This window comes from Xenia sp. Carnegie-2017, unplaced genomic scaffold, assembly GCF_021976095.1.
Source record: "Xenia sp. Carnegie-2017 unplaced genomic scaffold, XeniaSp_v1 HiC_scaffold_21, whole genome shotgun sequence".
NCBI classification, from domain to species: domain Eukaryota; kingdom Metazoa; phylum Cnidaria; class Anthozoa; order Malacalcyonacea; family Xeniidae; genus Xenia; species Xenia sp. Carnegie-2017.
In genome coordinates this window covers 2,621,391-2,649,342 of record NW_025813484.1, presented here as the reverse complement: position 1 = coordinate 2,649,342, position 27,952 = coordinate 2,621,391, and the positions used below count along the sequence as shown (strand labels likewise).

The 27,952-nt window shown below is 35.0% G+C and overlaps 3 protein-coding genes and 1 long non-coding RNA gene across 4 annotated transcripts; 3 read left to right on the top strand and 1 right to left on the bottom strand.

The window, feature by feature from the left end:
• Window positions 1-686: 686 nt before the first annotated feature.
• On the top strand, window positions 687-15,132 carry LOC124444693 (dnaJ homolog subfamily C member 21-like). Its single transcript, XM_046995324.1, has 21 exons — window positions 687-801; window positions 1,618-1,709; window positions 2,047-2,121; window positions 2,542-2,590; window positions 3,125-3,331; window positions 3,616-3,671; window positions 3,789-3,872; window positions 4,551-4,607; window positions 5,239-5,415; window positions 5,954-6,164; window positions 7,119-7,209; window positions 7,763-7,904; window positions 8,025-8,129; window positions 8,208-8,298; window positions 8,417-8,498; window positions 9,088-9,180; window positions 9,703-9,805; window positions 10,107-10,177; window positions 10,651-12,630; window positions 13,677-13,920; window positions 14,618-15,132. Exons 1-19 carry the CDS (start codon window positions 753-755, stop codon window positions 10,838-10,840), a joined length of 2,025 nt encoding a protein of 674 aa, XP_046851280.1. The 5' UTR covers window positions 687-752; the 3' UTR covers window positions 10,841-12,630; window positions 13,677-13,920; window positions 14,618-15,132.
• A 926-nt stretch (window positions 15,133-16,058) lies between these two features.
• LOC124444700 lies at window positions 16,059-16,881 on the bottom strand. The gene is made up of 2 exons (XR_006947997.1): window positions 16,795-16,881; window positions 16,059-16,268 (listed from the first exon to the last, which is right to left on the bottom strand). It is a non-coding gene; the product is annotated as an uncharacterized LOC124444700 (long non-coding RNA).
• Window positions 16,260-23,565, top strand: LOC124444692 (kinesin-like protein KIN-UA). Its single transcript, XM_046995323.1, has 19 exons — window positions 16,260-16,500; window positions 16,768-16,871; window positions 18,455-18,538; window positions 18,618-18,705; window positions 18,857-18,954; window positions 19,048-19,153; window positions 19,411-19,534; window positions 19,611-19,660; window positions 19,764-19,855; window positions 20,010-20,048; window positions 20,125-20,195; window positions 20,319-20,417; window positions 20,507-20,633; window positions 21,102-21,206; window positions 21,282-21,333; window positions 22,206-22,357; window positions 22,469-22,988; window positions 23,099-23,176; window positions 23,289-23,565. Exons 1-19 carry the CDS (start codon window positions 16,446-16,448, stop codon window positions 23,405-23,407), a joined length of 2,163 nt encoding a protein of 720 aa, XP_046851279.1. The 5' UTR covers window positions 16,260-16,445; the 3' UTR covers window positions 23,408-23,565.
• LOC124444695 lies at window positions 23,405-27,224 on the top strand. The gene is made up of 4 exons (XM_046995325.1): window positions 23,405-23,799; window positions 24,064-24,249; window positions 24,421-26,483; window positions 26,634-27,224. The coding sequence occupies exons 1-3, from the start codon at window positions 23,545-23,547 to the stop codon at window positions 24,928-24,930; spliced, it is 951 nt and encodes a 316-aa protein (XP_046851281.1). The 5' UTR covers window positions 23,405-23,544; the 3' UTR covers window positions 24,931-26,483; window positions 26,634-27,224.
• Window positions 27,225-27,952: the final 728 nt, after the last annotated feature.

The window sequence follows — 27,952 nt, the reverse complement described above, 5'->3', positions numbered from 1 at the left end:
TATTAGTAATTTATATGGACGCCATGCGTGACCGCGCGCTCGGCCCAATGTTTTCGCACCCCCTGCAATATGGCTGCGATAACCTTGAAAAGGTCTATTTAAGAGAAGAGTTGTAATTCTTTGCTAGCCTTAAGTCCCGTGTTTAGAAAAGGTTTGTTGTGTTTGATGAGAAGTCCTTCAAGAAAAGCAAGAATGTGGTAGTTGTTAGATTTGGTTGAGTGTAGTATTTTATAGTTGTTGAATACAAGGATTTCTATAGGAGAGGGAGTTCTGGGAGGTGGAGAGAGATCATTGAGTTGTGAAAACTGGTTTTGTAGAGTAGCCAGGAATTGAGCGTTTTCTAACTCAGAGAAATGCTGGCCAACTGCACTAGAAGAGAGCCTGGTTGCATGTTCTCTGAGCCGTACAGACAGACATCTTTGTGTTATGCCGATGTAGGTTTTACCACAAGTTATTTCGTACTATGTAGCTTCATAAATTATCATCGAAATTGCTGTCACTCAAAAATGAAAAATCTGCTTAAATTACGAATTAAAATGTGTATTGTTTGATATGTTTCGTCCGTTGGGAGCCACTCCTCTTTGTTGGTAACATCGCAACATTAATAACATTTGGTAACATCTATGGGTAATGTTACGAATGCTGTGATCCTGGCACGGGGGGTGTGGATGACGTGCCCCATTTTCAATATGGCGACGAGAGATTTTGTATTTTGTATATAAAAAATGGTTGTGAACTAAATAGGCGCAAAAATGGTCATGACTAAATCGGAGGCGCTGAAAATACTTGAAATAGCTGAAGGTTTGGTTAATGTATTTACTATTTATAACTAATATGTTTGTCTTTAATGCAGTTAAGTGCTGTGCTGTCTATACTATACTATACCGAACTTTGTAAATATACTGAAATTTATGATGCAAACTATGGATGCATTACTTCCAATGATTTGCATTTTAAGTTTTCTTATATTGCTAAAATTATACAATTTAAAAACTTGTTTGATTTTCGAGGAAAATACTTTCTTCTTTAGACTATCATAAATAGTTTCCTTTCCTTATAATTTTTCTGCTAAAAAATTTCCACAAACAAAAGTTGTGCTTTTGAAGTATTCGCTCTTCAAATAATTTATCTAAGCTCACTAAATATTTATAAAACGGCCAGGGCATGTTTTCTCAATGAGTAAATTATTTAATTTTTAAGAATATGCTTAGTCAACATAATAATATTTTCCTTTTAAGCAGTAAAAATGCATTCATATGAGACAGTTTTGTATCAGATATATAAAAATTAAACTTCTGTTGCATAATAAAAGATATGATTCTTGACTGCATTTCTGTTGTTATCACATGTTATCGGCTGAATATTTTGCAAAACTGCATCCAAATGTGAAAGCAAAATTAATTGTCATTTTGTCACTCCCAAATGAATAGTACACAATATAAATGTGGTATCAATAATTATTACCTAACAAAACCCACAATTGCCTAATGTAACAATATAACCTGGTGTAATAATAAGGCTATTTCTTATAAAGAAACCATATCCATTATCAACTAATTATATAGAAATGTCAAATGGCAACTAGTGATTAATGATATTGATGCATCTGTTCTATAGGCTCCACACAAGATGAAATTCGTGCAAGTTATAAAAAGCTAGCCCTGCGATGGCACCCGGATAAACATAGCAACAGTGCTGAATCAACCAAGGTATATAAAATGATTAAAAATTATATGAAATTCTTTAGTTGTTTGGTCTCATATATGTATGTAAAAATTCCCTTTTTGTGCCGGAAGCCAAGATAAAAACAAATTGTTTAACCAACTTAATTTACAACTATGATGGCTTGTATGAAGCTCTGATTAGCTAAGTAACTACATAGTGCATTGAAATTCCGAAGCCAGTTGCACAAATGCTGTGGATATAACTGCAGAATATAAATAAAATATCTTGAGTTTTCTCAGCCAACTTCCAGTTTAACTAGTTGGGACAACAGCTACAAACACCTTCTTGATGTAATCATTGTTCATTATTTATCCAATTAAGAAATTTCAAGAAATTTCTGAGGCATACAAGAGGTTGACCAGTAAGGAAGACGATGATGATATCAGGATATCAATGGTTGGTAGTGTGGACGTAACATTTTAAATGGGGAGTGAGTTAAATTTGCAATGTGTGATGATAAGATCAAGATATCAATGGTTGGTAGTGTGTACTTAACAAAACATTTCACATGGGAAGTGAGTTAAATTTGCAATGTATGATGATAATATCAGGATATCAATGGTTGCTAGTGTGGACTTAACATAACATTTCACATGGGGGAGTTAAATTTGCAATGTATGATGATAATATCAGGATATCAGTGGTTGGTAGTGTGGACTTAACAAAACATTTCACATGGGGAGAGTTGAATTTGCAATGTATGCAACTTTCTCAGTTAGATGTTTTCAGGGGTACATTCTCATATAAAACCACAATACATTTGATGAGCATTGATTGCATGCTGACACTGATAAATTTTATTGTACTTCATTTTAGGCAGATATGTTTGATTTGTTTGCTCACATATTCTTCAGCAATAATGGATGTGAGTATTGACATTTTACAGTGAATAAATATGCAGACTATACACAGTTGTATACAACCTGCTTGATGGCCATATACACTTTGAAACTAGTGCCAAAGACATGTCATTTATCCGTTAGAATCAGGTTATTATGTGTCAGGAATCTTGTTTTTTATGATATTCCAGCAATCCTGGAAGGATTAGCACCGTCATGCTTGTTTATTTTTAAACTTTACACAATTTTGCTGGATGTGACCTTTTATAGTTGCATGTCTTTTGTTAAAATGCAGTAATTTCACTAAATTCATTTACTTACACTTCTACATCTTCACCTCCTTAAGTCAGGAACTGCGAAAAATCGATAATTGGTGAGGGTGGGGGGGTAATATTCATGTATGCATGACATGCCATATTAAGTTCCTTTAAAATTTAGTGTTTTCTACGGATTATAACATGCATGTGTGAATATGACCCCCCCTCGCTAATTATTGATTTCCGCGGTCCCTGTATGTTCATTCATTATAGTCATTTGTCTTTGAATCGTTATTTTTATAGACTTTGCTCCAGATAATTTTTTTTATTCGGATGATGAATACAATGACGAATATGATGGTTACAATGACGACGACTATGATGATGATGATGATGATTTTCTTATGTCTGACTCGGACGACGATTTTCCCATTTATCGAAGTCGACAACATCATGCAAAGTATTCTGATATGATGGCAAGAAGAGTCAGTAAAGCAACAGCTAATTCTTGTAAGTTTGTATGAGTAGCTACGAAATTTACGTAAGGTTGGTTGACGTTTGGTTGCCTATAGAACGGCCTTGAAAACAGGTGAAATTTAGTGGGCATTTCGGCCCTTTGTGTCTCTCTCATACTCTCTCAAATCAATCAATCTGTTTTTCCTGTTGCTTTCATTCCTCTTAAAACTACTACAAATAGAAATGCTGAGAAAGTGATGGCAAAGTACATGGCAATTTGCAATAGGAATGGTGTGTATTCCCTTTATGTAAGTGGTGTGTTATACTTTAATTTCCAGTTAAGCAAGAAGTTTTGAAAAAGAAAAACCAGGTCCGTCCAGAAATATCTGAAGAAGTAAGCTGCAATTCTATCATATACGACGTTGAATGTATACTTTGTCGATATGATTGTTTCTCGTGGTATTTCTGGTGTTTTTGAAATGCATTTGTAATATCGTGTGTTTATATCTAGGAAGCAAGAAAAAATGCCGAAGAATTAATACAGGAAGAGGAGAAATCGAAGAAAAAAGCGGAAAAACGCAAAGCTAGAAGAAAGGTTTCATTTCACCCGTTTTTATTTAAAGTTTATTTAGTCTTTTTGGTTATTAGCTATGTTAATCAGACAAAATTGAAATGTTTCTCGAGTGCGTACTAAACCTTAATGGACTTTTCGTCCGAATGCCCTCCTACGTAATTATGAAGGATTGTTTATTGATAATGTTGGATACAGGAGAATGTACTCTATCCTATTTCATACAGAGTTTTAATGGAACATCGTTATATCAACTAATACATAAACGTATCGACTAATTCAGAATGTAAAGATTGGCTTAAAGAATTTGTGTTAACCAAGATGCATTGCGCGTATTTGTTTATGTTGACATCGTTGCTTTTTGAGCCTGCAGCACTCTGAATTCATGTTCGACATTTCGTCGTTTAATTTATCTGAGAGTTAGCAAAAAAACATTGGTTAAAAGTTTAATTTTACAATATCTATTATCGTTTGTCCACGTTGCATTGACTACAATGAGAAAATCCGCCATTTTCGCCACCCAAAATATGGCCGTCACGTGGTGATTAACGCGCAATGCATCTTGGTTGGCATACATTCTCTAGGTCCAGAACACATTTTGCGCGTTCCCTGGATCCGTAGCTCATTTTTTCACTATTCCTGTTTGGCAATATTCGTCTTCACACGGTTACATAGCTAGTTTTGCCTCCATTTTGTTTTCAGAGAAATCGAGCTAATCGTAAGAAAAGAGAACGAGAGAAAAGTAACGACAGTAAAAAGGTACAACATGTGTTGATGAGGTACAACATTTGTTGATGAGGTACAACATTTGTTGATGAAGTACAACATTTGTTGATGAAGTACAACATTTGTTGATGAGGTACAACATTTGTTGATGAAGTACAACATTTGTTGATGAGGTACTCGTCAATGATAAAAATGCTGATGTGTGGAGACAGCGAAGATTTACGTATATTTGAATTACCAGCTAAATTCAAATTATTCCTTTTTTGGCAAAGTTTGCTGCAGAGTTTGAAGTTTTACAAGAGCTTTTAACTCCTGTCTAATTCTTGTATTAATCCGTCGTTTTAACCCGAGCACACAACAGGATATTTTGTTTTTTATCCTGGATTGAATCAATTTTTCTCACGAATTCGTTAAATTGTTTTTAATTTCATTTAGTTTTTTCTCGAAATAGTTGAGTTGTTCTTTCAATTGGATCTAATTGTTTTTCGGATTTGTTGCATTTTTTTTCGAATTTGTTAAGCTTTTTCCCATTTAATTGAGTTGTTTTTCAATAAAAGATTTTCAAGTGGAATAAAACTGACCTTCTGGTCTGCAGGTTTGCAGGTCTGCAGTTTTGGACCATTTTGTCCAGTTTATCAGCGAATAAATTCCCGTGATATTTTAGACGAATGAGGTGACAACATCAACTGAAAAAGTCGAGAATGTTCAAGAAAATCAAGACAGCTCGAAAGAAAATATAAATCCCGAAGGCGATGAACAAATAGCGAAAGGAAACGAAGAGGATTGTCCAATGTCTTCGAAAAACAGAGATCACGAGTGTTCGGATGACGACAACACCCACGTGAGCAGTACAGTTATATATGACTTTTTCCTTAAGATGGAGATAGATATAAAAACATACAATCTTTGTTGATGTAGATTGTCCACGTTAGTGCAGTCTTGATAAAGATTGTTTGTGTTTGTGTTGAGCATTGAACTAAAATACATGGAACGCTATCTTTAATAGAAAAGTCTAATAAATTCTTGAAGCCAAAGTTTACACCCAGACACGCGTGTGTAGTCAATCAATTTTCAACAACTTGAAACACTACACACGCGTGTCTGGGTGTAAGATTTGGATTCAATAATTTGCTTCAGATAGCGTTCCATGTATTTTAATTCAATGGTGTTCAGTGATGTTTTGACATCCTTAATGGTAGCCATCTTATGTAAGGTATTAAACCTTAGCGGTAGTCTTCCCTTAACGATGTCAAAACATCAGTCAACACCAACAGTCCATGTCTTGACTATATTAACCTGGACAATCTACATCTACAAACATCTACAATCATGTAACGATACTGCACTTGCAAAAAAACATACAACGTTCATATTTTTAGGATGAGACTTGGGATACGTCAAGCGCATTTTTCAACCATGCCGCTCGTCGTGCAACGTCCACATTTCATGAAACGACCTCAGCAGCGAGCACAAGCTCCAATACAATTGTAAATAGAACTGTTAATAATGAAGCCTCTAATAGAGAAGTTCAACAAACTGATAAAAAGTCCGAAAGAGAGAAATTAATCCAAAGAAGTCGACATCTTGCCGGTAAGATTGAACATTATTTAATTTCTACAAATGTGTTTTACTCATGAGATCTTTGAATGAAAGTGCTTTACTCATGAGATCTTTGAATGAATGTGTTTTACTCATGAGATCTTTGAATGAACGTGTTTTACTCATGAGATCTTTGAATGAATGTGTTTCACTCATGAGATCTTTGAATGAACGTGTTTTACTCATGAGATCTTTGAATGAACGTGTTTTACTCATGAGATCTTTGAATGAAAGTGTTTCACTCATGAGATCTTTGAATGAAAGTGTTTCACTCATGAGATCTTTGAATGAACGTGTTTTACTCATGAGATCTTTGAATGAATGTGTTTTACTCATGAGATCTTTGAATGAATGTGTTTCACTCATGAGGTCTTTGAATGAATGTGTTTCACTCATGAGATCTTTGAATGAAAGTGTTTTACTCCTGAGATCTTTGAATGAAAGTGTTTCACTCATGAGATCTTTGAATGAAAGTGTTTCACTCATGAGATCTTTGAATGAATGTGTTTCACTCATGAGATCTTTGAATGAAAGTGTTTCACTCATGAGATCTTTGAATGAAAGTGTTTTACTCCTGAGATCTTTGAATGAAAGTGTTTCACTCATGAGATCTTTGAATGAAAGTGTTTCACTCATGAGATCTTTGAATGAATGTGTTTCACTCATGAGATCTTTGAATGAAAGTGTTTCACTCATGAGATCTTTGAATGAATGTGTTTCACTCATGAGATCTTTGAATGAATGTGTTTCACTCATGAGATCTCTAAATGAAAGTGTTTTATTCCTGATATCTCTGGATGAAAGTGTTTTTTTTCTGATATCTCTGGATGAACGTATTTTACATATGAGATCTCTGTGTTGCACGTTAACACCAAATATGGCGCCCATTTAAAAATAACGTATCACGTGACTATATCGTGTTTTATTTTTCATGAATATATTTAGCACTTGGTAACAGTGAAGCAAATGAAGGAAATTATGTTGAAGCAATTAATTATTTTACACAAGCCATTTTATTACACGATGAAGATTTCAGGTAAAATGTCTTATTAACGTTTTTACTTTCTGTTGTTGCTTCATTTCACATGACAGTTAAGACACTGGTTATTGGTCAGTTCTATTATCCAGTATCATATTTTTTCTTTCACTCACTTTATTAAGCATAAAACTGCCTATCATAAGTGTTTCTTTTGATAAATATATGATTTTGCAATTTTTAAGATACATAAAATAACAAGGTAAAGAAAACAATATTAGGAAAAAGTGCTCAATACCGGAGTATGGTGAATATAAGCTTATGAGATAAACAAGAGTTGCTTTATCTACCTAAGTATGTGATGTACATATATTTTTATATGGTGAAGCTCTTGAGAGGTCTATATTTGTCTTCGAGCAGATTAAGTGTAATAACTGAGTATGCTTTGATCAATCTTGTTCATAAAACGTGGAAATGAAATTTGTTTAATAAACACAAAAAAAGTGTTTGACATTATACATTATTAGACTGTGTTTACTTGACTGTTAAATTATAGTGCTTTAGCATAACCCCCTTCGTTTCAACTACATGTTTAACTTCATATTGCTTCAAGGTTCTTTGGAAATCGTTCGTTTTGTTATGATCGCTTGGGGGACTACTCGAAGGCGCTTAAAGACGCTGAAGTGTCAATAAAGATTCTCCCAAATTGGGCAAAAGGTTATTTTCGAAAAGGTCGTGCTTTAGCTGGCCTTAAGGTGAGCGAACTTTACTGTAAGATGATTTTTATATCATACTGCCTTTATTTATACTGTTCACATAGTAATCTTTCATGGTTCACTGAAAACTATGAATTCGTGCAAATTTTACTTTGCCAGCAATACGCGGAAGCTGAAAAAGCCTTTCTTCAAGTTCTCAAACTCGATAGACACTGTGAAGACGCGAAACTCGAATTGTCCAGAGTTCGTGTGCAGCAGTTAAAGGTTTGTTTTAAATTGAAATTCACGTCGACTCAATGATATCTTGTACTATGTGACGCATGCGCATAATGATTTATTTAGGACATGGGTTTTGGTCATGGTCAATGTGTAAGAGCTATACGTCTGTATGGGACCGTTAGTGATGCTCTTGATGCAATTCTTTCAGGAAAAGGTATGAAAAACTTGGGGAAAAGGCTTTTGAACATTCTCGAATCTCCATTTGGTTTTTTTATTTCCATTTTAAAGGGCGACTATTGAATTTTTTTTTTCGTTGTTTTATGTGTGTTCAGTAAAAGATCTTCATATTGCCACGAATGAGGAAGACATCTATGTGTCTGATGGCGAGATCGATGAAGACCAAGGACCACCGAAGTAAATGCTTTGAATGTTTTAATCCCCTACTTTTAGTTAAGAGTTAAAACACGCGCGGCAATTTTGGCCACAAGAGTGATGATGAAGATCAGTTGTGGATCTAGCGTTAGTCAAAATAAATTATAGCTCCCGAATTTTAAATTCAAAATATTTTCAGAAGGCCTCTATTGGTTTTGAATTTCTAAGGAATATAGTTTTACCAATACACTTGCCTCTTAGGTGCTTAGAAATGTAAATATTTATTAGTATCGAGTTAAAGCACGTGGAAATTTTGGCCTCAGGAGTGATGACGAAGATGATTTTAAGACCTTTGTCGCGAAACCTCAAAATAACATTGGGTTTTTATTTTGTAGACTTTATCCTTACTAAAACAATGCTTGTTTAAGACTTTCCAGGAAGAGAATATTACTTTGTGTCTAAGTAATTAAAAAGTATTTAATTTCGAAATGTTTGAATAAATTTTAACATCTTTGATTACGACCATCCAGACCTAAAATCTAGCTGATGTCCCAATTTCAGTGAGTGATTGTCTTCTGCAGGTATCATGGGATTTAGTAAAAATAATCAACAAAAATGTACTTTATTTAAGGCCTGCTTATGCTGATCCAATTGCTTCATTATGGGTTGGAAACATTGACGGGCAACTGGTGACAGAGAGACAACTTGCTCAATTATTTTCCAAGTAGGACACATTATTATTCTATACAGACAAATATATCTAAATAATGAAAGTTTTTCCGGATTGTTTAAAACTTATTTTATTGAGCTTTCGACTCGTTGCTTTGAGCCTTCATCAGAATGAGGAAATTACTGTTTACATGTAATCTTAGTAAGCTCGAAGCAACGAGTCGAAAGCTCAATAAAATAATTTTTGAACAATCTGGAGAAACTTTCATTTTTTATATGTTAAATGCCTGGATTACCAATTTTCAAACTTAGACAAATATATCTATGAGAATACGCTCAACACTTACCAATGACATAAACTAACCTGGGTTTGACCTAGGTTAAAATTATGCCAGGTTGATTTTTTAGTGGTGTGTAAACACCACTAACCAAGATTTAAGCTTGGTTTAACTCAACCCATCTCAAGATGTCGTTTGAGGTAAACCCAGATTAAACCTTGGTTTTTGTTTTTATTTACTTTCTATCCAACTGCATTTCTCATGTAATTTCCTCCTTAATTGAATTCACTTTCTTACAGATTTGGTAAAATAACATTGATTCGAATTTTACCGCAAAGTTTTTGTGCATTTGTCAATTATGAAAACAGAGAAAATGCCGCTAAGGCTTTGCAATCGCTCCAGGTATAGCTAAATGAATTATGGTTTCCTCTGTTCTTTTGTCACATGCATTTGATATCATGTTGATTTTTATTAATGTAATTTAAACATAATAAAGGCCATTTCTTCTTTCTTATTTAATATATTTGATAAAATTGCTTAAACATTCGGCGAGGTTTATTTCATACACCCTTACATGAAGTTTAGCACGACTTTTTATGCCAAGCTTACATGAGAAGTAGCTACTTCATTTACTTTGAAAAAAAATTTGAATCTAGGTTTTTAGCAAGTTATGATCTTACACGCGCAAGTTTGGTCCTTTTAGGGGTATAAACTTGCTGGACAATACATAAGAATACGATTTCAAGGTCAGGGTACGGAAAAACCGTCAAAAAAGTAAGTAACTGTTACATTAAATAGGACTCTCTGTAATCGTTTAAACCTTCCGTTTAAATATTGAACGAAATTTAATATTTTTGAGTTGCATACTAGTTGTGAATAGTGGACATGTAATTCTTCCTTATATTACTATGAAACATAAGAAACCTACATTTTTTTTGGTTTTTCCATTAAATCTTAATCTTATATTGACCATCAAATCTTAATCTTATATTGACCATTAAATCTTAATCTTATATTGACCATTAAATCTTAATCTTATATTGACCATTAAATCTTAATCTTATATTGACCATTAAATCTTAATCTTATATTGACCATTAAATCTTAATCTTATACTGAGCATTAAATCTTCATCTTATATTGAGCACTAAATCTTCATCTTATATTGACCATTAAATCTTAATCTTATATTGACCATTAAATCTTAATCTTATATTGACCATTAAATCTTAATCTTATATTGACAGTGGGTTCGTGGATAAGCAACCCAATCCGTCAGGCTCTACGAATGGCAACGAATGTTACTTTTATCGAACGACTGGCTGTACGTACGGTGATGCTTGTCGTTTCACACATGTACCCAAGAATAAAGGGATCGACATGGATAAAGTAGAACAAAAATACGGTAAATTAAAGTGGGGTAAGAAAACCAGATAGCGAGGTATGTGCTGACGTCATGATCAGTATCGTTTCAATGTGTTCAGTGATGCTTCATCATACCTACAATCGACTTGAGATATATAAATGGATATATAGTTGTATTATCAAAATGACACGTAATTTATACAAATTTGAAATTTCCGAAGAAAGTGTGAGAATTCATAGTGATAAGCGTAAGAAGATCGATAGTTGGGAGGGGGGGTGATATTCACACATGCATGATATGCAGTGTTAAGCTGCTTTTTTTGAAATCCATTGCATTCCAATGCAAAAAATTTGAAATTAAAAAGTGAATTTCACGCACTCGTAATAAATTAAATTATTTCTTCATAATTTGTAATTATATTTTGCATCGGAGACATTTACTTTTGCTGATATTCTTATGGAACAGTGTGATATGAAATATTATGATAAAATAAGACTTCATGTATAGTGTAAATCTACAAAGCATTTCAATTTACATCAAACAGAAGACGATATGAAATTTTAAAAAGAAAAATCAACCTTGAAATTGTCTGCGAGGAATGATGGAAAATCGATTTATGAAATGTACTGATCAATTTTTCTTTAAGTGACGACGACAAGAAATTTTTTATCATCATGAATAAAAAATTTCCTTAAGTTGTAATGGACTTTTTTTAACAATGTTTGCTTGGTTCTGGAATTGTTGAAGGTATTGTGCGTAAAAAAAATGGCCAGCAGTCGTTTGCTAATGTACATATCTTGAAATCGTGTTCATTTCGTTGTCATGTTACAAAAGTAAGTGCTTGTGTTTTATCTAAAATTTTCGCTTGCTTTGAAAATCGATAACACACATGATACATACAGCAAATTTGTTAAATAGTGGCGAGAAGTAAAGAAAAATAACGATTTGCCACCGGAATCTTCGTTGAGATATAAACACCCCCCTGACAAAAATATATTTGCACTCAGCGGTGCCAGAGTAACCCCTGATTGGATGATCCCCTCCCACCAAGGATGACAGAATAGAAAGGTTTTAGAGAACAATAATTGTCTGTTAATGGAGATATTAGATGTTATTTATTTTTTATGTGTATCTGCTATTATTTCAAATTTTTCATTAGGGTAATGCATGTATTTAATTTAAATGTTTAAAAGCAGCAAAATCGTTGAGGTTGAAAAAAAACAGTTTCATTTTTCGATGTTTTTATTCACTCGCATATAATATACATGTATGAATTTTTCATCGCCATCCTTAAGTGTGTTTGCTTTAGAATTTCACATCACGTAGCGAGCGCAGCAGATGGCCCGTAATGAAATGAACTTAGCTACCACTAGTGTTAAATTATTAAGAGATGATTGTAAACCAATCATTGCGTCTTGCTCATTTTGTATCTTAGCTCGTTTTACTTGACTTTAAATTTATCACACGCGGAGGCGTCAGCACATTTTATCGCGATTAACCGTTCGCCATTTTGTGATCGCGAGTGCTCGCTTACATTTTGAAAATGCTTAACGTTGCTCGTTTTGTGTCGCTGAACAAGAGGAGGGAAATAGCGACAGAATTTTCGAACAAAGTTGGAGACATTCTTTGCTCGCAACTTTTCCAATCCAACGAGTTGGTGATAAGTAAACACACAGTTACGCTGTCTCAAGCGTGTATGTTACTTTGGCGGGATTGGTTCACAGGGGACGTCGATGGACTTTGGGTGAATTCACCTATGCTTGCTGCTGTCTATGCGTGTGTTTTGCTGGAACTCATCGCTCTTGGCAAGATCTCGTGTAAATTTCAATCGTGGACTGGCGATGGCAAGATTAGGATAAAGGTGACTTTGATATTTTTTATAATCATCGATGAAAGCAACACGCAATCATGTGACTTGAAGAGGTGGATTGATGAACAAAATGAAAAATTTTGTTTTGAAAGTCTTAAAAGTTGTTCATGCCTCTATGGGAGGCCGTTGAGAGTTTTCTAGCTCGAAAGGAAAAATTTCTCCTTTTGGTGTTTCAAGTCGTCATAGGATTTTAGTTTCGAATGAACATGAAAATTTTTTTGTCTTAGGATCAGGTACTGCAGCTGAAGACGGTAAATAAAACGGCAAAACTTCAATTTGCCAGACTAAACATTTTCATCAATTCTGAATCTCTAACCGATAAACGCATTCTTTAATTGGATGCTTAACAAGAAGTGTTATCATCATCTGAATTTCAACAAAGACGTCCATCAGATTCGTGTTGTTTTTCTTAAAGGGACCATTATACAATTTCAAGTCATTTGTATAGCTACATACATTAAGCTTGAATTTCTTTTATGTCGTTAATGGCACATATATATACAGTCATTATGTATAGAGTATAGCCGACACGAGAAAGCTCGATATTGATGGTTTTAAATGCATCGTAGCATTAGCACTAAGTAATTGTTATTACCTATGACAGCAAGAAATTGTCGTGTTCGTCAGATTTACGGAAAAATTTAGTTTAGAATATGAAATGACGGGTGGAAATTGTGAAGAATTCACGTGCTAAAGACCAAGACATTATGTCGTCATTTGCATAGAATATATTTTCACTGAACCAGATGTTTTTATGTGAAACATTATAACATCTAAATATAGACTGTATTTTTCCAATTACCCAATTACCTGAGTTCTGGGGCCTTATTCAAACACGGAACGTATTGTAGTAAATGTGTGTATTGACTGAAATTTAGGGACGTGTTTTTATGATCTTGCAAATGTACATTACACCGTGCAAGATAATCGTTTAACAATAAGAAATCTGCCATGTGTTGAATGCAATTAGCACGTCACTGCTCAGCACTTCACTGCTCAGCACGTCATCTCTCCAACATTCATTTTTCTTTATTTAGATTCTCGATAAAACTTTAACGAACACATACCTTGACGAGACCGCCTTTGCTCATCTTTTGAGAATGGAAACTGCCAGCAACGAGTTGACTTTGGACGAATGTGTTTTTTATGCAATGAAATGGAAGTTGTGTTCGCGAAAAAATTGTGCAACGTCCATTTTGAACAGTTTGGATGATTTGAAAATATTAAAGACGAAGTGCGAATGTTTTGGCTTCAGCAGACTCTACAGAACTGTAAAAATTGGTAAGAATTACATTTTATGTGAGCCAAGATGCGATAAAACATTTGTCGTATGCATCGAGAAAGATTAGGTTCATGGTGGATTTGGTGAGAGATTAGGTTTTTAGCAGATTGGGTAAGAATTTAGGTTCCTAGTGGATTGGGTAAGAGATTATGCTCCTTGTGGATTGGGAGAGAGATTAGGTTCTTGGTGGATTGGGTGAGAGATTAGGTTCCTGGTGGATTGGGTGGAAAATCAGGTACCTAATGAATTGGGTGGAAGACTGGAGGCAAGTAGATTGGATGGATAGTGGGTTTCAGTGAATTAAGTAGGAATTAAGTTCCCAATAGCTCAAACGGGAAACTGAGTTGTATTTGGATTGCCTAGAATGACATTGCATTTGGAAATATGTGCTTTGCTCATTATAATTTACGTGTGTGTATTTGGAGGTACTTCGTATGTCGAAGTAAACCTTCAATCTATTCTCATACATCAAAGAAAAGTTGAATAGCCATTAGGTGTTGTCACTGGAAAATTTTGTGGCTCACTAGTAAAGACGTATTTGACAGATGACATCGAGTCAGAAACGTGTTTCCACTGCTATATGTGGTACGATGGATGCTTGATCAAATTAATAATGACAACTGCATTGTCTAAATATCGCATACATTTTCACGAATGATTTGACAAGTTTAAATCTCTTTGTTATGTTTGTTTTAGAACCTTACGCACTATTGGAGAAGGAAATTCGTCTTATCGTGTTAAAAGGCAAGTTTCCAGATTGCTTTATGAGGATTTTGTTGACGTTGTTGGTCGTTGCTGATTCTTATGTGTCGAAGGATACGAGAGTGTTGAAACGATTTTTCACAAAAAATGAATACTTGCCAGCAGTGGAACGCTTGCACACATTGGTTAACATTTGGAGTTTTGATGCAAAACGCTGAAAGGGAACGTCACCTTTGGAATGAAAACAGAAGGCTCTTCCCAGTAACTTATTTCCTCCCAGTTTCATTGTTTTCAAGTCACTTTTTTAAGACTTGATCCAACCGTATCCAACGTTTTCCGTGGCCTGAGACTGGCACTAATTGTCGATACCTATGTGTTAGAGTAATTAGAACTATTTTTAAATATCTGAATGATTTTTAGAGCACGAAAGGTAGACCTTTATTTACAAACTACCAGTAATAACACTATAATTTAGTCCTTATAGCGGCATAAAATTTGCATAAATCTTGTTCCTTGGTGAAATCATTCAGCCGTGACGGACAACACAATCGTCATTTTGCTTTTTTTTCGTAATTTCTGTTCGACTTTGGGACTATGTTATGTGGCCAACTCCAACACTACTCGTTTGGACTCCATATGAAGACAGCGTTCGTTCTCTTTGTTGAATTCTCCTGTTATCTCATGCTTTTTCTTCGTAGTGGATAAGATGATATCTAGACATGCTAGGATAATCGATGTAGCACCGACTTGGGTGAGTTTTAACGATAACGTTAACATATGTGACGATGATTAATTTATGAAAATTCGATGGTGTTCAATACTTCATGGTAATAAAGGAGGTTGAATTCCTTACCAATTACAAAATCTCACTGCAACATGGCAACAACATAAACATCAAGCATTCATAGATACCAAACACTTAAAAATCTTATAATTTATCTCTAAATAAGTTGTGTACTTAATGTACTTGAGAATGATTGAGGTGGTTCTCTTTATTCACTCAAAAATCATCAGATTAAATCAAAGAGATCGGATAAAATACTTGCAGTAAAACTACTGTCAACGACTGTATTGTGAGACATAATCACCGGATGCTGGTGGATGTCGACTTCACTTCTTTGGGAGAGTTTTGATTCGAAGCAATAGTGACCAGGTTGAACCACAGGAAGATAATACTTAAAATATGATCGCTTCTCTTGAGATAATATCATCTTGACTCGAGTCATGACGTCAATATATACAGAAAAAGCCATAATTAAATTATCGTTGGTAAACTGCTGTTTTGTTTTACAAACATGTTCTTAAAATTTGTGTTGAGGAACAGTTCGTGACAAGATAAATGTTTCGTGGTAAAGCATGCCTTTTTTTCATAGGACTAACTAGATATATTTTGGCTACTGATCATGTAATCAATAATACGAATGATTTTCAACTTACTATATCAATAATTTTACACTTATTATAATAATTTTACATTTGGTAATGTGAATCGTAATGATATCTATGATACAAACCATGGCTCATCATGGAAATAAAATTCATGAGATTTTCTTTCACGCTTTTGTCCGTTAGTTTTCTATGTTCATGAATGTTCTTCATCTTTAACATCTTGTCCTTTTCACTCACAACAGGAACTCCATGAAAACTACATAATGCACAGCATTCAAGAAAAGAGGAAGCAATATCAGACCTTTTCTCCACCGCTAAATCATATTTAAGTTAGTGGTGTTTTATTTTTAAGACTCTATTTCGTATAAAGTTTACCTAAGCATATATTCAGATTATATACCAGGGAAAAAGACAGCCAACGAAGATCTTGACTATGAAACGAAGAAGTTTGAAAAGACCAAAGTCTGGTGTGGTTAAGATTGGAAGAGGTATAAAGTTTGTTCCCTTGAAAGGTTGAAAGATCTTAAATTTTAGATCCTTAGCATCTGAATTCTTACTTCTAATGGCTTTTTCTCTTTATATCAACTGAAATGGTGATGCAAAATTCATAACGACCTCCCTATTGTAATAATCTTGTCCATACAGTACTCATGTTATTCGCGTTTTTTCCCATTTTATGATTTGATCTCTGTTATGATAAAGTCGAAATTGAATGCGCGAACTTTTAATGAATAAATGAACGCTTTCTTATACAGCTTTAAACAGAGTAAAATGTTACGTACGTGTTCGTCCACTAAGTTCAACAGAAGTCGACCGAGAAGATAAATTAGCCGTTGAAGTTTCGGAGAATGGCAAAAAGGTAGCGCTTTAATTGTTGAAACATTCATAAATTAATTATTGATCAATGATTTCGTATCTTGTGAAAAGAGTTGCTTGAGAGTATTTTAATATGAAATAATGTTGCGATTTCAGTATCGATGAATGCTTTGTTTTTTTTAACGAAGTCTTTGTTAAGCTGTAGTACAACAAAAAGTATATTAATCGACTGTACCGGTGAATATATACAGAATAAGCATTGAATAATGATACTGTTCTAAAATTCCATGTAGCTAATTGACTACTTCTTCACAATGGCGTATTGTAAATCAGAAGAATTTCAATAAGCTCTCAGTTGTGTTTTCTCATGAGTAAAGTTACAAAATGCGTGAAAAACCGGATCTACTTTGATCGCAATTAGACTTTCAAATTTAAGTGCTCTGTGGCTTAGTGGCATCTTTCTACACACATGTACGAAATCAAATTGTTTCATTCTAAGATTTATGAATCAGTAGTTTTTTGTCCATTACGACGTTTGTGAATACTGTAGTTTGCTTTTAAAAGAATTTATTTTCTTTCGTTCGTCAAAACGATCATGCCAACGGCGTATTTAATCAGATCTGTAAAGATATGCGCATCGCACAGACTACATAGCAAGTCACTCTCAGTCGAAGAAAACAAGAGAATTTACGGCAAATGCAATAATCCAAACGGACATGGGCACAATTATACATTTGAAGTGACCGTGAAAGGCGAAATTGACCCAAAGACTGGATTTGTTCTGAATATTTGTACTTTAAAAGATTATATGGAACAAGCAATTGTCGAACCATTAGATCACAAATGCCTTGACAAAGACGTTCCGTATTTTGAAGACCGAGTCAGCACAACCGAGAACTTAGCAGTATTTGTGTGGAACAGGCTTAAAACGTTATTACCTATAGGTTTATTATATGAAGTGAAGATATATGAGACAGACAAGAACATTGTTGTATACAGGGGCGATTAGTGGAGCTTTTAAAGCATTTTGAATGCTTGTCATTTAAAGTTCACCTTTGCAGTGGTCCTATATATTTAATGATGCGTGATTTTTATATTTGATTTATTTATATCAGAATTATTATCGTATTATTAATTATTTATACAGCTACTACCGTATATGATCAATCAAGGATCTCAAATATATTTATAGAAAGTTGCTCGAATCGATCCTAATGCAGTGTTCTGTTCTAGAGGACGGATGCAGATTTTCCTAAAGCGGGGGTGGGGGGGGGGATGGTCTGTGCATCCGTGGTCATTAACATAAGGTTATAGTTGGTAGGACAATTTCCCAATGGTAACTCATGGCCAATATCACAGGGAGAATTTTGCTATAAGTTAACTAATCCATTCATGATGAATTTGTGAGGGGGTGCTCTAGTTTGAATTACATTTCGATGGTTGCTTTGTGGATGTCGCCGTACTTTGTTTTGCTCAATTGTGCTACTCTTATACAATGATTGAGAGATATTCGTGGAAGTTTGCTCCATCAAACACAACTTACAAAGTCTTTTGCTTGATTTTTTACTGTATTAATATTTCGCATGATTAAAACACGACTCTTATTGTTATCCGTTCTGTTTTTAGATAACGGTTAACGACAGTCGCATTGGTCTTGATAAGAACTATCAGTTTGATCAGGTCTTTCCACCAACAACCACCAATGCTGAGGTAAAAAAGTGTGCAAGAATTGAGAGTTTATGCTATAATGTTCCCGTGTAAAGAATGTTGGTAACGTCTCTCTTTTTAGATTTCTAACTTTATTTGTAAACCACTGGTGAATGCTGCTTTGAATGGTTTTAATGGTACAGTAATGGCATATGGTCAGACTGGTTCAGGTACAAAATGTTCGTTATTATAGCTGGATACTCGTCAATAACTTATTAAACCAAACAGCTAATGTCAAGACACATATAAAACCACAAGAGGATCGAGGCTAGATGAAATGTACATTTGCTCACGTTAATGATCGACAAATTTCATGACTAGGTAAAACTCACACGTTGATGTCCCCGGATGGAATAGCAGCAACCATAATTGAAAAGTGTTTTCATAAAATGACTAGGAATGTCAACTTCCAATATAAAGTAAGTTTATCGAGAGAGAGAGAAAGTGTTTACTTTAATAGACGTCGATCAATCGTTTCAGGTAGTTCGATTTTCTATTGTTTTATTTTATAGGTTTCAATGTCCTATCTACAAATTTATCAAGAAAAAATCTACGATTTGTTGAATAATTCTACTCCGAGTAAAGTTGATCTTACAATTCGAGAGCATCCACAGAAAGGTATGTAAGAACCATTCAACTATGGAACTATCGGCAAAAGTGTATTTTATCTTTGTTCACTAACACCTATTCTGTTATTGTATTGATGTCACAGTGTTTAGTGTATGATTTGAGAGTGGTATAATCTTTGTTAAGCGTTTTGAGCAATTATGTGTTCGAAAGTCTTGCTAAGCCATTGCCTGTGTCTCTATTAAGACTTTATGAATGTAAAAGATTTTCTTTACATAAGAAATTTGACAGATCTATTTTAACTGTAGGAATATATGTGGAAAATCTATCAGAATATGTGGTTCGCGGACCTGAAGAGGTGCGTTCTCTTATGCAACTGGGTAAGAAAAGACTTGTGTTTGCTGAAACGAAAATGAATCGAACATCAAGCAGGTTTGTCTTGTGTTATAATTTGTCAAATAAATACGTCATGTATGACCATCCTTTTCATGATATTAATTCTGATTAGATCTCACTCCGTTTGTATCCTATCGATTGAACGAAGTTCAGCGCATTTTGGTAAATATACCTGAATTTTTTATAACCAAATTGTTCGCTTGTTGAAGAATAGTTGCCATATATTTTCCAGTTTTACAATTCTATCAAACATTGCATTTTATAGACAAAGGGAAACCAACGTCGTCGTCCATAATGCAAAAAAAATTTGATGAAAAAATTCACCCGACCCAGGTCTCTGAAGACGTTCATAGTTCAGTAGGTGTTATTGAGAGAGATTTGTCTGCAGTTATTCGTGCTGCTAAAAATTTTTGTTTTGAAGCAATGTCTTTGATGTTTGTGATTTCTGATTAAAAATTGTAAAGCTAATCTCAATATCTTTCAAATTGAACTTATTTTTACTTCACACCAGAAAACATCTCAACAAGATGAAGGTTCCAGTGATAGCGAGGTAAGGTTTACGAAAGAAATGGTCCAGTCTTTTTTATCAATCGACTATTTTGCTGTCTTTGCGTCTTAATTTACAGAATGACGATGATGTTTTGTCGAAAATGATGGCGTTTAATGAAGATGTCGTTCTCAAAGGACATTTATACATGTAAGGAATCATTCCATCATCTCCGTTTGATTCATTCTGCTTAGAAGCATCAACTTTTTCCATCTTCAATTGTTATGTTCCTATGCAATACACAATTTCTTTTGTCATATTTATTTTTTCAAGTTGTGACTTGGCTGGAAGTGAGCGCATAAAGAAAACGAATGCTGAAGGAGAAAGACTGAGTGAAGCTCAATACATCAACTTCTCTTTGCTTGAATTGGGGTCGGTTGTAGAAAAATCCTTTTGTTGTTTTTATAAAATTTCGAATTTGGATATGAGATTTTTTGGTCATAAGCTTTCTTCTGTTTCAGAAATGTGATACAAGCGTTAGCTGAAAGTAATGAAACTGGCCGAACTGGCCATATTCCTTTTCGAAACTCCACTCTCACTCGTCTTTTGCAAGAAAGCTTCGGTGGAAATTGTAAAACTAGTCTTGTGGTACGTGAAATATTAAATATGTCTGAAGATGAATGCAAAATCACCGCTTATATGGTAGTTGACAATGTTTCTGTCGTAGTCAATCGCTAATTTGAACATTAAGACTTGTTATTATGTCCAATATATCAATCTTTGCTCGTATTCGTAACTAACCTACAACCAGGTATTCACCTACGTCGTTAGCTAGGTGCTACTAGTAGGGACTAGGGAGTTCCGACAAACAGCAGATATTAGTGACATCGACTCAATATGATATTTCCCGGAGACGTTACAAAGCCCACTACCACCAAGCTTGTATCAACGTGCAGTCATTTCATTGATCTGTCATCCTTTGTTTCATTCATCATTGCTCTGGAACCGAGAGGCCTCGTTAGTTCTTTTTGCCGGGGGTCTCTTGGTAGTCTAGATAGAAACGCCCTTGGTAATGTATATGAAGTTTTTTCATACGCTCTCATTTGGCTGCTTTAGGTTTGTTGTTCACCGTCTGAAATTCATGCTCACGAAACCAAATGCTCACTGAATTTCGGCTCTCGAGCAATGAAAATAAGGAATACAGCCTATGTGAATGTTGAGGTATTCTTTTTATGGCTTGTCTTGACCATCGGTTGATCCTTGACTTATTTATTTTATCGAATCTGACGATTGTAGATGGATTACAAAAAACTCAGCGATGATTTAGCGAAAATACTTGATGCAAGAGGTAGGAAATTCTTATGTGAGACTTATAAATACCATATATTTTCATAATTATCCTCACGTTTTCTTGTCAAATAGTGCACACGATGCTAACAATAGTGTAGTTATGTATAGAGTCCCGCCATGCTTTTAATAGAACGGTGGTGTAGTTATGTATAGATTCCCAACATGCAGTAAATAGAACGGTGGTGTAGTTATGTATAGAGTCCCGCCATGCTTTTAATAGAACGGTGGTGTAGTTATGTATAGAGTCCCGCCATGCTTTTAATAGAACGGTGGTGTAGTTATGTATAGATTCCCAACATGCAGTAAATAGAACGGTGGTGTAGTTATGTATAGATTCCCAACATGCAGTAAATAGAACGGTGGTGTAGTTATGTATAGAGTCCCGCCATGCTTTTAATAGAACAGTGGTGTAGTTATGTATAGATTCCCAACATGCAGTAAATAGAACGGTGGTGTAGTTATGTATAGATTCCCAACATGCAGTAAATAGAACGGTGGTGTAGTTATGTATAGATTCCCAACATGCAGTAAATAGAACGGTGGTGTAGTTATGTATAGATTCCCAACATGCAGTAAATAGAACGGTGGTGTAGTTATGTATAGATTCCCACCATGCAGTAAATAGAACGGTGGTGTAGTTATGTATAGATTCCCACCATGCAGTAAATAGAACGGTGGTGTAGTTATGTATAGATTCCCACCATGCAGTAAATAGAACGGTGGTGTAGTTATGTATAGATTCCCAACATGCAGTAAATGGAATAATGCTGTAGATATGTATAAAGTCATACCATGCTGTGTTTGGAATAGTGATGTAGTTATGTATAGAATCCCAACAAGATAATTTCAAATTGACTATTTTTGTTTTAGATAAAGAAATTGAACAACTAAAAGTGAAGCAGAAGCATGAACTTGACATTATTAAGAAGGAAGCGACGCTTGCAGCTGAAATTAAATTTAGTGACGAATTAAGTGAAGCTAAGAGGGCTTACGCTTCGTTACAGCATTTAATGGATTCACAGGTATTGGAGGGTACTATGCTATTATAATAATCACCTCATCAACTTATTTGATAGTAATTGCTTGCTTTTATCTTGTCTTGTGACATGTTTTTGATTCCCATGCTATGATAGGCGAATGTGCATGCAGAAAGTATGTTGAAACTCCAAGATGACTTGTCTCGGGAAAAAGACTCCAGACTTGTTCTCGAAAGAAAACTAAAAAACGAACGTGGCATTGTTGATGTTACAAAGAGTCGGAGAACAAAGTGTCTTCTTCTCAACGAGGTTCTTTCTATGCAACTATTCTACGCTCTGGAATGTACTGCTCTTGGTACAAGTGAAATGAAAAGTGAAGCTTCAAAACATTTGACTACATCTGATACTGCTGTCGAAACACAAGATGAGATTCTACGAAATATTGATCATCATATTGGTGTGTTACAAACATATTTGCACGTGACTGAAAGAGATCTTTCCAAAATAAATGGCGAAGAAGTGTATGACGAAAAATGGAAGCTATCTTTTGAATTGATTGAAGATGGCAAGGACTTTCAAACACTTGTCGTTAAGATACGAGATCGTTTGAAAATGCTCAAGGACAATGTGGACGATAGAATTTTAAAGCTTCTTCTGAGATTTATTCACAGTAAAGGTAGCTAATGAAGATGTTATGTTCTTCCTTTGATTTAATCATTGAACGAATTATCAAGTAAAACTTTCATAATTTCCGATTGAATTTTGTATGTCTATGGATGTTTGTAGAATCATCATCGATTGAGGGAATGAGTCAAGTGTACCAGGCTTTGGAACAGTTTTTACTCTCCACAAAAGAGACTTCAGGTGGATACATTTCTTGAACTTGTTTAAAAAAAGTAATGCAGAGGTGGTTGTCAAAGATTTAACGAAACATTCAATTGCTGTTAAACATTTTTTGTCCATTTTATTTCAACAGAATCAAAATTTTTAGAGAATCCTCAGGACATCGAGTCTTGCCTCACCTATGTTTTGTTGGATAAGGCTTTATTGTGCTGTTTGGTCGTCTTAAAACGCAATGCTTTGGAGAAAAATTGAATGCCTTAGGGAAAGAAAACGAAAAAATCACGGAAGAGCTTGAGACAACTTGCAGAGAAAATAAGTTATTGCTAAAAGAGATTGACAGCTTAAGAGATCAGCTTAACAAGAATCGACCCTCGGGCGAGCATTCTATAATGAGTGGAGAAAATCACCCGACTATAGAGAGCTTAAAGATTCGTAACTTCAATCTTCAACTTGAAATCAACGGTCTTCACAAACGAATCGGAAACAGTCACGAGGAAGACTGGGAGCTAGTCAATTTGCGTGAACGTGTCATGAAGTTGACAAAGGAAAACCAGAGACTTGAGTTCATGATGCAAACAATGACTGAACGATTCAGCAATCAGAATGATTTTGGCAAACTGGAATTAAAAGAAAATGAAACACAGGTATTCAACGTCAATACAGAACTTTACCTTATACGATGTGGGCTTTTCTAATCCGTCAAATACTTGTCCTTTTAGCTAAGTAAAAGCACGTGCTACAGGAATATAAAATTCCCTTAACGGTATAAATAGATATTATAGTAAATCGGGGGGGGGGAGATGTCGAACATATGAAGACTCTAATGCTTGTTATTTACCTGGAACAGGACTCTGGCCTTAGTTACTGCTCTAAGTGTTATTTATTTAATTTCAAACCTCGTTTTTTAGGTGAATATACTTGAGGATAACGCTCAAGTCTTCACCAATCCAAATGCTTCCTCTAACTCTGACGATGCCAAGGAGTTCGTAAAAGTAAAGGCCGTGACTAGCATAGGACAGGAGGAGTTACGGGAAAAGTTATTGAAGTCAAAATTGGAGTCAGATAAGACTTTAAAACATCTCATTGAAATAAAGGTAGATGTAAGTGGATTTTAATTTCTCGAGATTAATGGTTTTCATTGTTATGTGAGTGTGTTTCAGTTTTATTTCTTTTAGTTTGACGGGGATGTGGCGTGTTGCAGTTAGTGATTTCCTAATTTACTGTTTGGTAACTGCTCCTGTTTTCAAACTCTATTAATTTTTTAGGAGACTCTCAAAACCTCTGAATATGACCAAAGAAAATTTCATAAATTGGACCGTATGGTTGACTCTGCCATTGACAGTGCTCATATCGTGAATACAAACACGGGACTGATTTTGAATACATCAAAGGAAGATATAGAAGCACTGGAACGTGATATTGACGCCATAAAGACGAGCAATGATACCTTGGAACACGAATGCTTGGCCCTCGTGAATGATCGCAGTACTCTCGAGTCACTTTTGACAGACTTGCGAGGTAATATTGCCGGATTAGTAGAGAAAGTCGAGAAAAAAAGCTCGCCAAAAAACAGAGCTTTTCTAAAAGCATCACAACAGATACTAAAGCAGAGGAAAGCCTTGAGAAATACACAACAAGAGTATATCGCACTAACTGGACTACACAACCTTCATTTCTTACTCAATTCAACCCCTACAGGAGTGAAAGAATACGAAATATTAACATCAACACAGACGTCATTGAGTTCGACTCCAAAACGTCTCAGACCGATATAAGTTTTCTCTCTGAGAGCTCAAACGGATCGGAAGAGAGTGATGAACGTGAAGAAAAGCACGAAGACAGTATGATATTGCCCTGGGTTTCACAGAAGTTAGCCAAAAAGTATTCTTTGATCAAACAATTTGTCAAACACCTTGAAGGTGAGATCACGAATTTTAAGATAAGAACAAGAGCGCTCGAAACTGAACTTAAAGAGCGACAGCATTTGAAAGAGCAAAATATACTTTTGGAAGATGAAGTAAAGGAGCTTCATGGTTTGAAGATTTACCTGGAGTCACTGCTTGCGGAGGGTATCCTGAACACAGATGAATCCAATAGCTTGGAACATGGGGATTGTAATCTTCGAAAGTGGAAGCACTTTGAAAATGGTTCATGCTCTGATCTTTCAGACTCACCAACTCTTTCTAAAAGCACTTTGAATTTATCTTCTACCTCAGCATACTCGGCTAAATATCAAAGTATGTCTCGATCCATGATGGACCTCACTAGATCAAGTATGTACTCAAGTCTCGGCTCTTTGCCATCGTCACACAGCAGTTTCGGATCTCTAAAAATGTTGAAGCTAGAAATCGAAGGTAAACCAAGTCGAATACGTGACAAGCTAAAAAATGCTTCACTTTTGCTTCAGCACACTGGCTCAATTGAATCTCAGCTCAAAGCGTCCAGGCAAAAGTGTTTCCGACTAGAAGGAGAGCTCTGTAAACTTGTTAAGGAAAAGAAAGAAATGGTGGAAGAGTTGGATGAGGCCAGGTCGAGACTAAGAGCCAAGGAATGCTTTCAGAATATTGATGCTGTCAAGAAAGATGGTAATGATGAAAAAAATTCGTTAGCTAAGACAGAAGATTGCTCTTTTAGAATTCACCATGGTAAAGACGAAAATAACAGGCTTAAAATGAACTTAGTTTGGCGAAAGAACAACTCGTGAAGTTGAAAGCTCAATTGGAGATTGCAAATACTTCGCATAAACATCCTGATCATTCTATTCATGGCGAAGATGACAAAAGGCAAGAAAGAGAACTAGTTCTAACACGCGAGCGATGTCTGATCCTTGCCGAGGAATTGGGTGCAAGCAATAAGGAAAAGATCAAGTTAGGATGTGATCTTCAAGAGGCTTTGAATAATATAGACTTGCTCGCCAGTGAGGTAAGACGACTTCAAAATACCGATGAAGAACGTTCAAAACTGGAGGAACGAGTGGATGAGTTGAAGATTACATCCCGAAAAACTAACGACGAAAGGCTTGTTGATGACACAAAATTGGTCGAGTTAAAATCAGAAGTTGCCTTACTTCTTGAAGAAAAAGCGACTCTCGAGGAATCTGTTTCAGACTTAAAATGGGAGAAAGAGCGCCTAAACGAGATGGATGATATCATCAAGAGATTGGTCCAGGTGGAGAAAGATAAACAAGATTATGGAAAGAATACAGAGGGCTTCGAGAACAAGAAAGAGTTGATGCAACTGCGCCAAGAGAACGAGTTACTACGTGGAAACTTAGGAATGTCAGTAAAACGTTGCCAAAGAAAGATGGTAAAATACTTCAAGGACACAGGTCTATCTTTTTTTACTTTGAAATTTACTTACTTGCAATTCTTATATTTATACATTATCGTTTGTAATACTCAAATCAAACCTCTAAATTTCATTCATATTCATTCCCTACTTTTACGTCATTTATAACGCTATACACTTTGTATCTTAGGTATTTGATACTGAAATAGATGAAAACTCCATTTGTGGCGACAAAGAAGTTGATACTGACTCAGAACGAAGATGGTATGAACCGTCAAAAATGCGCAGTCGAGTATCTATTCAGAGAAAACGTTAAAGACTGAATATTAAAGATACAAGATAGGGTACACTTGCCATCATTAGTAATCAAGCACAATAAATTTCAGGCATAAGTTTATGAAAGACGTGTTAGTTATACAGCAAAACAAAATGACAATTCAAGTCATTATTAGATAATACAAGGTCAGCCTGGCATTGGTGCAATTATTGTCATTTAGATACAATTATTGTCATATAGGTACGATTTTACAAGTATCAAGGTAGACTTTATTCATCATTGCCATACTAAGGAGATTTATGTTACAGGAAAGTTTATCTCCTATAATAGCAAGTGAACAGGTAATTTTTTTTGTGATGGCACTTTCATCTTTTGTTCAGGAGTTCCTTATGCTTTCATTTCATAATTAATACTTATATTGCTCTATCTAAATTGATATTGAGCACTTTGTTATTTTGTATAAATTTGATTGGATATTATATTTATAATTTCTTCTCTCACAAATTGTTAACTGTGATAAAACAGAGTGCTCAAAACTAATATTTATTACCTCCATGTCTTTGGTAAACACAAAACAACCTATACACTGTTGACTGTTGTAAATGCAATATCTACGTCCTCCGCTAAACCGTACATGACATTTCATGCTATGAAATATGATAGTCAGTCTACCATCCATTCAACATTTTATTTAATGTTTTAAGTTGTGTCTTCGAGGCGTACGTCGGTTTTCGTAGGAATCGCTTCCTTCTTCCGCTTTTCTTCGTCTGATTATGATGGTAACCACATCGCCATCGTTTTAGCTTTCCTTTGCCGGTTCTAATAAACCTTTTCGCTACTGCTTTACACGTCTTACGCTTGCCTTTCTTACTCACTAGAGTCACTCCTCTCTGAATGATATAATTCGTCGAAGTTGGCGCCAAAATTGCCTTGGAAGGTGAGTGTTTGAAAGTTCCTTTGTTATTGATCCTTTGAGGCTTAAGGAATGACTGATGATGCTTGTTGCATTCGTTGTAAAAGCATGGTTTTGGTAGAGCAATCTTGTCCAGAAGCCCAGATCTATCACCAAGAAAAAAGTCAAAAAATAATGAATAATTCTTGGCTAATATCAAATAATCTTAGTACGTTCTTTCTGGAATTTGTTAATACGGAAGTTTCTTACAATTTCTATGATAAACTCCATGTTTCAACTTTGAAAACGACGAGGGAAGTTGTGAATGAAATAGAAGCGA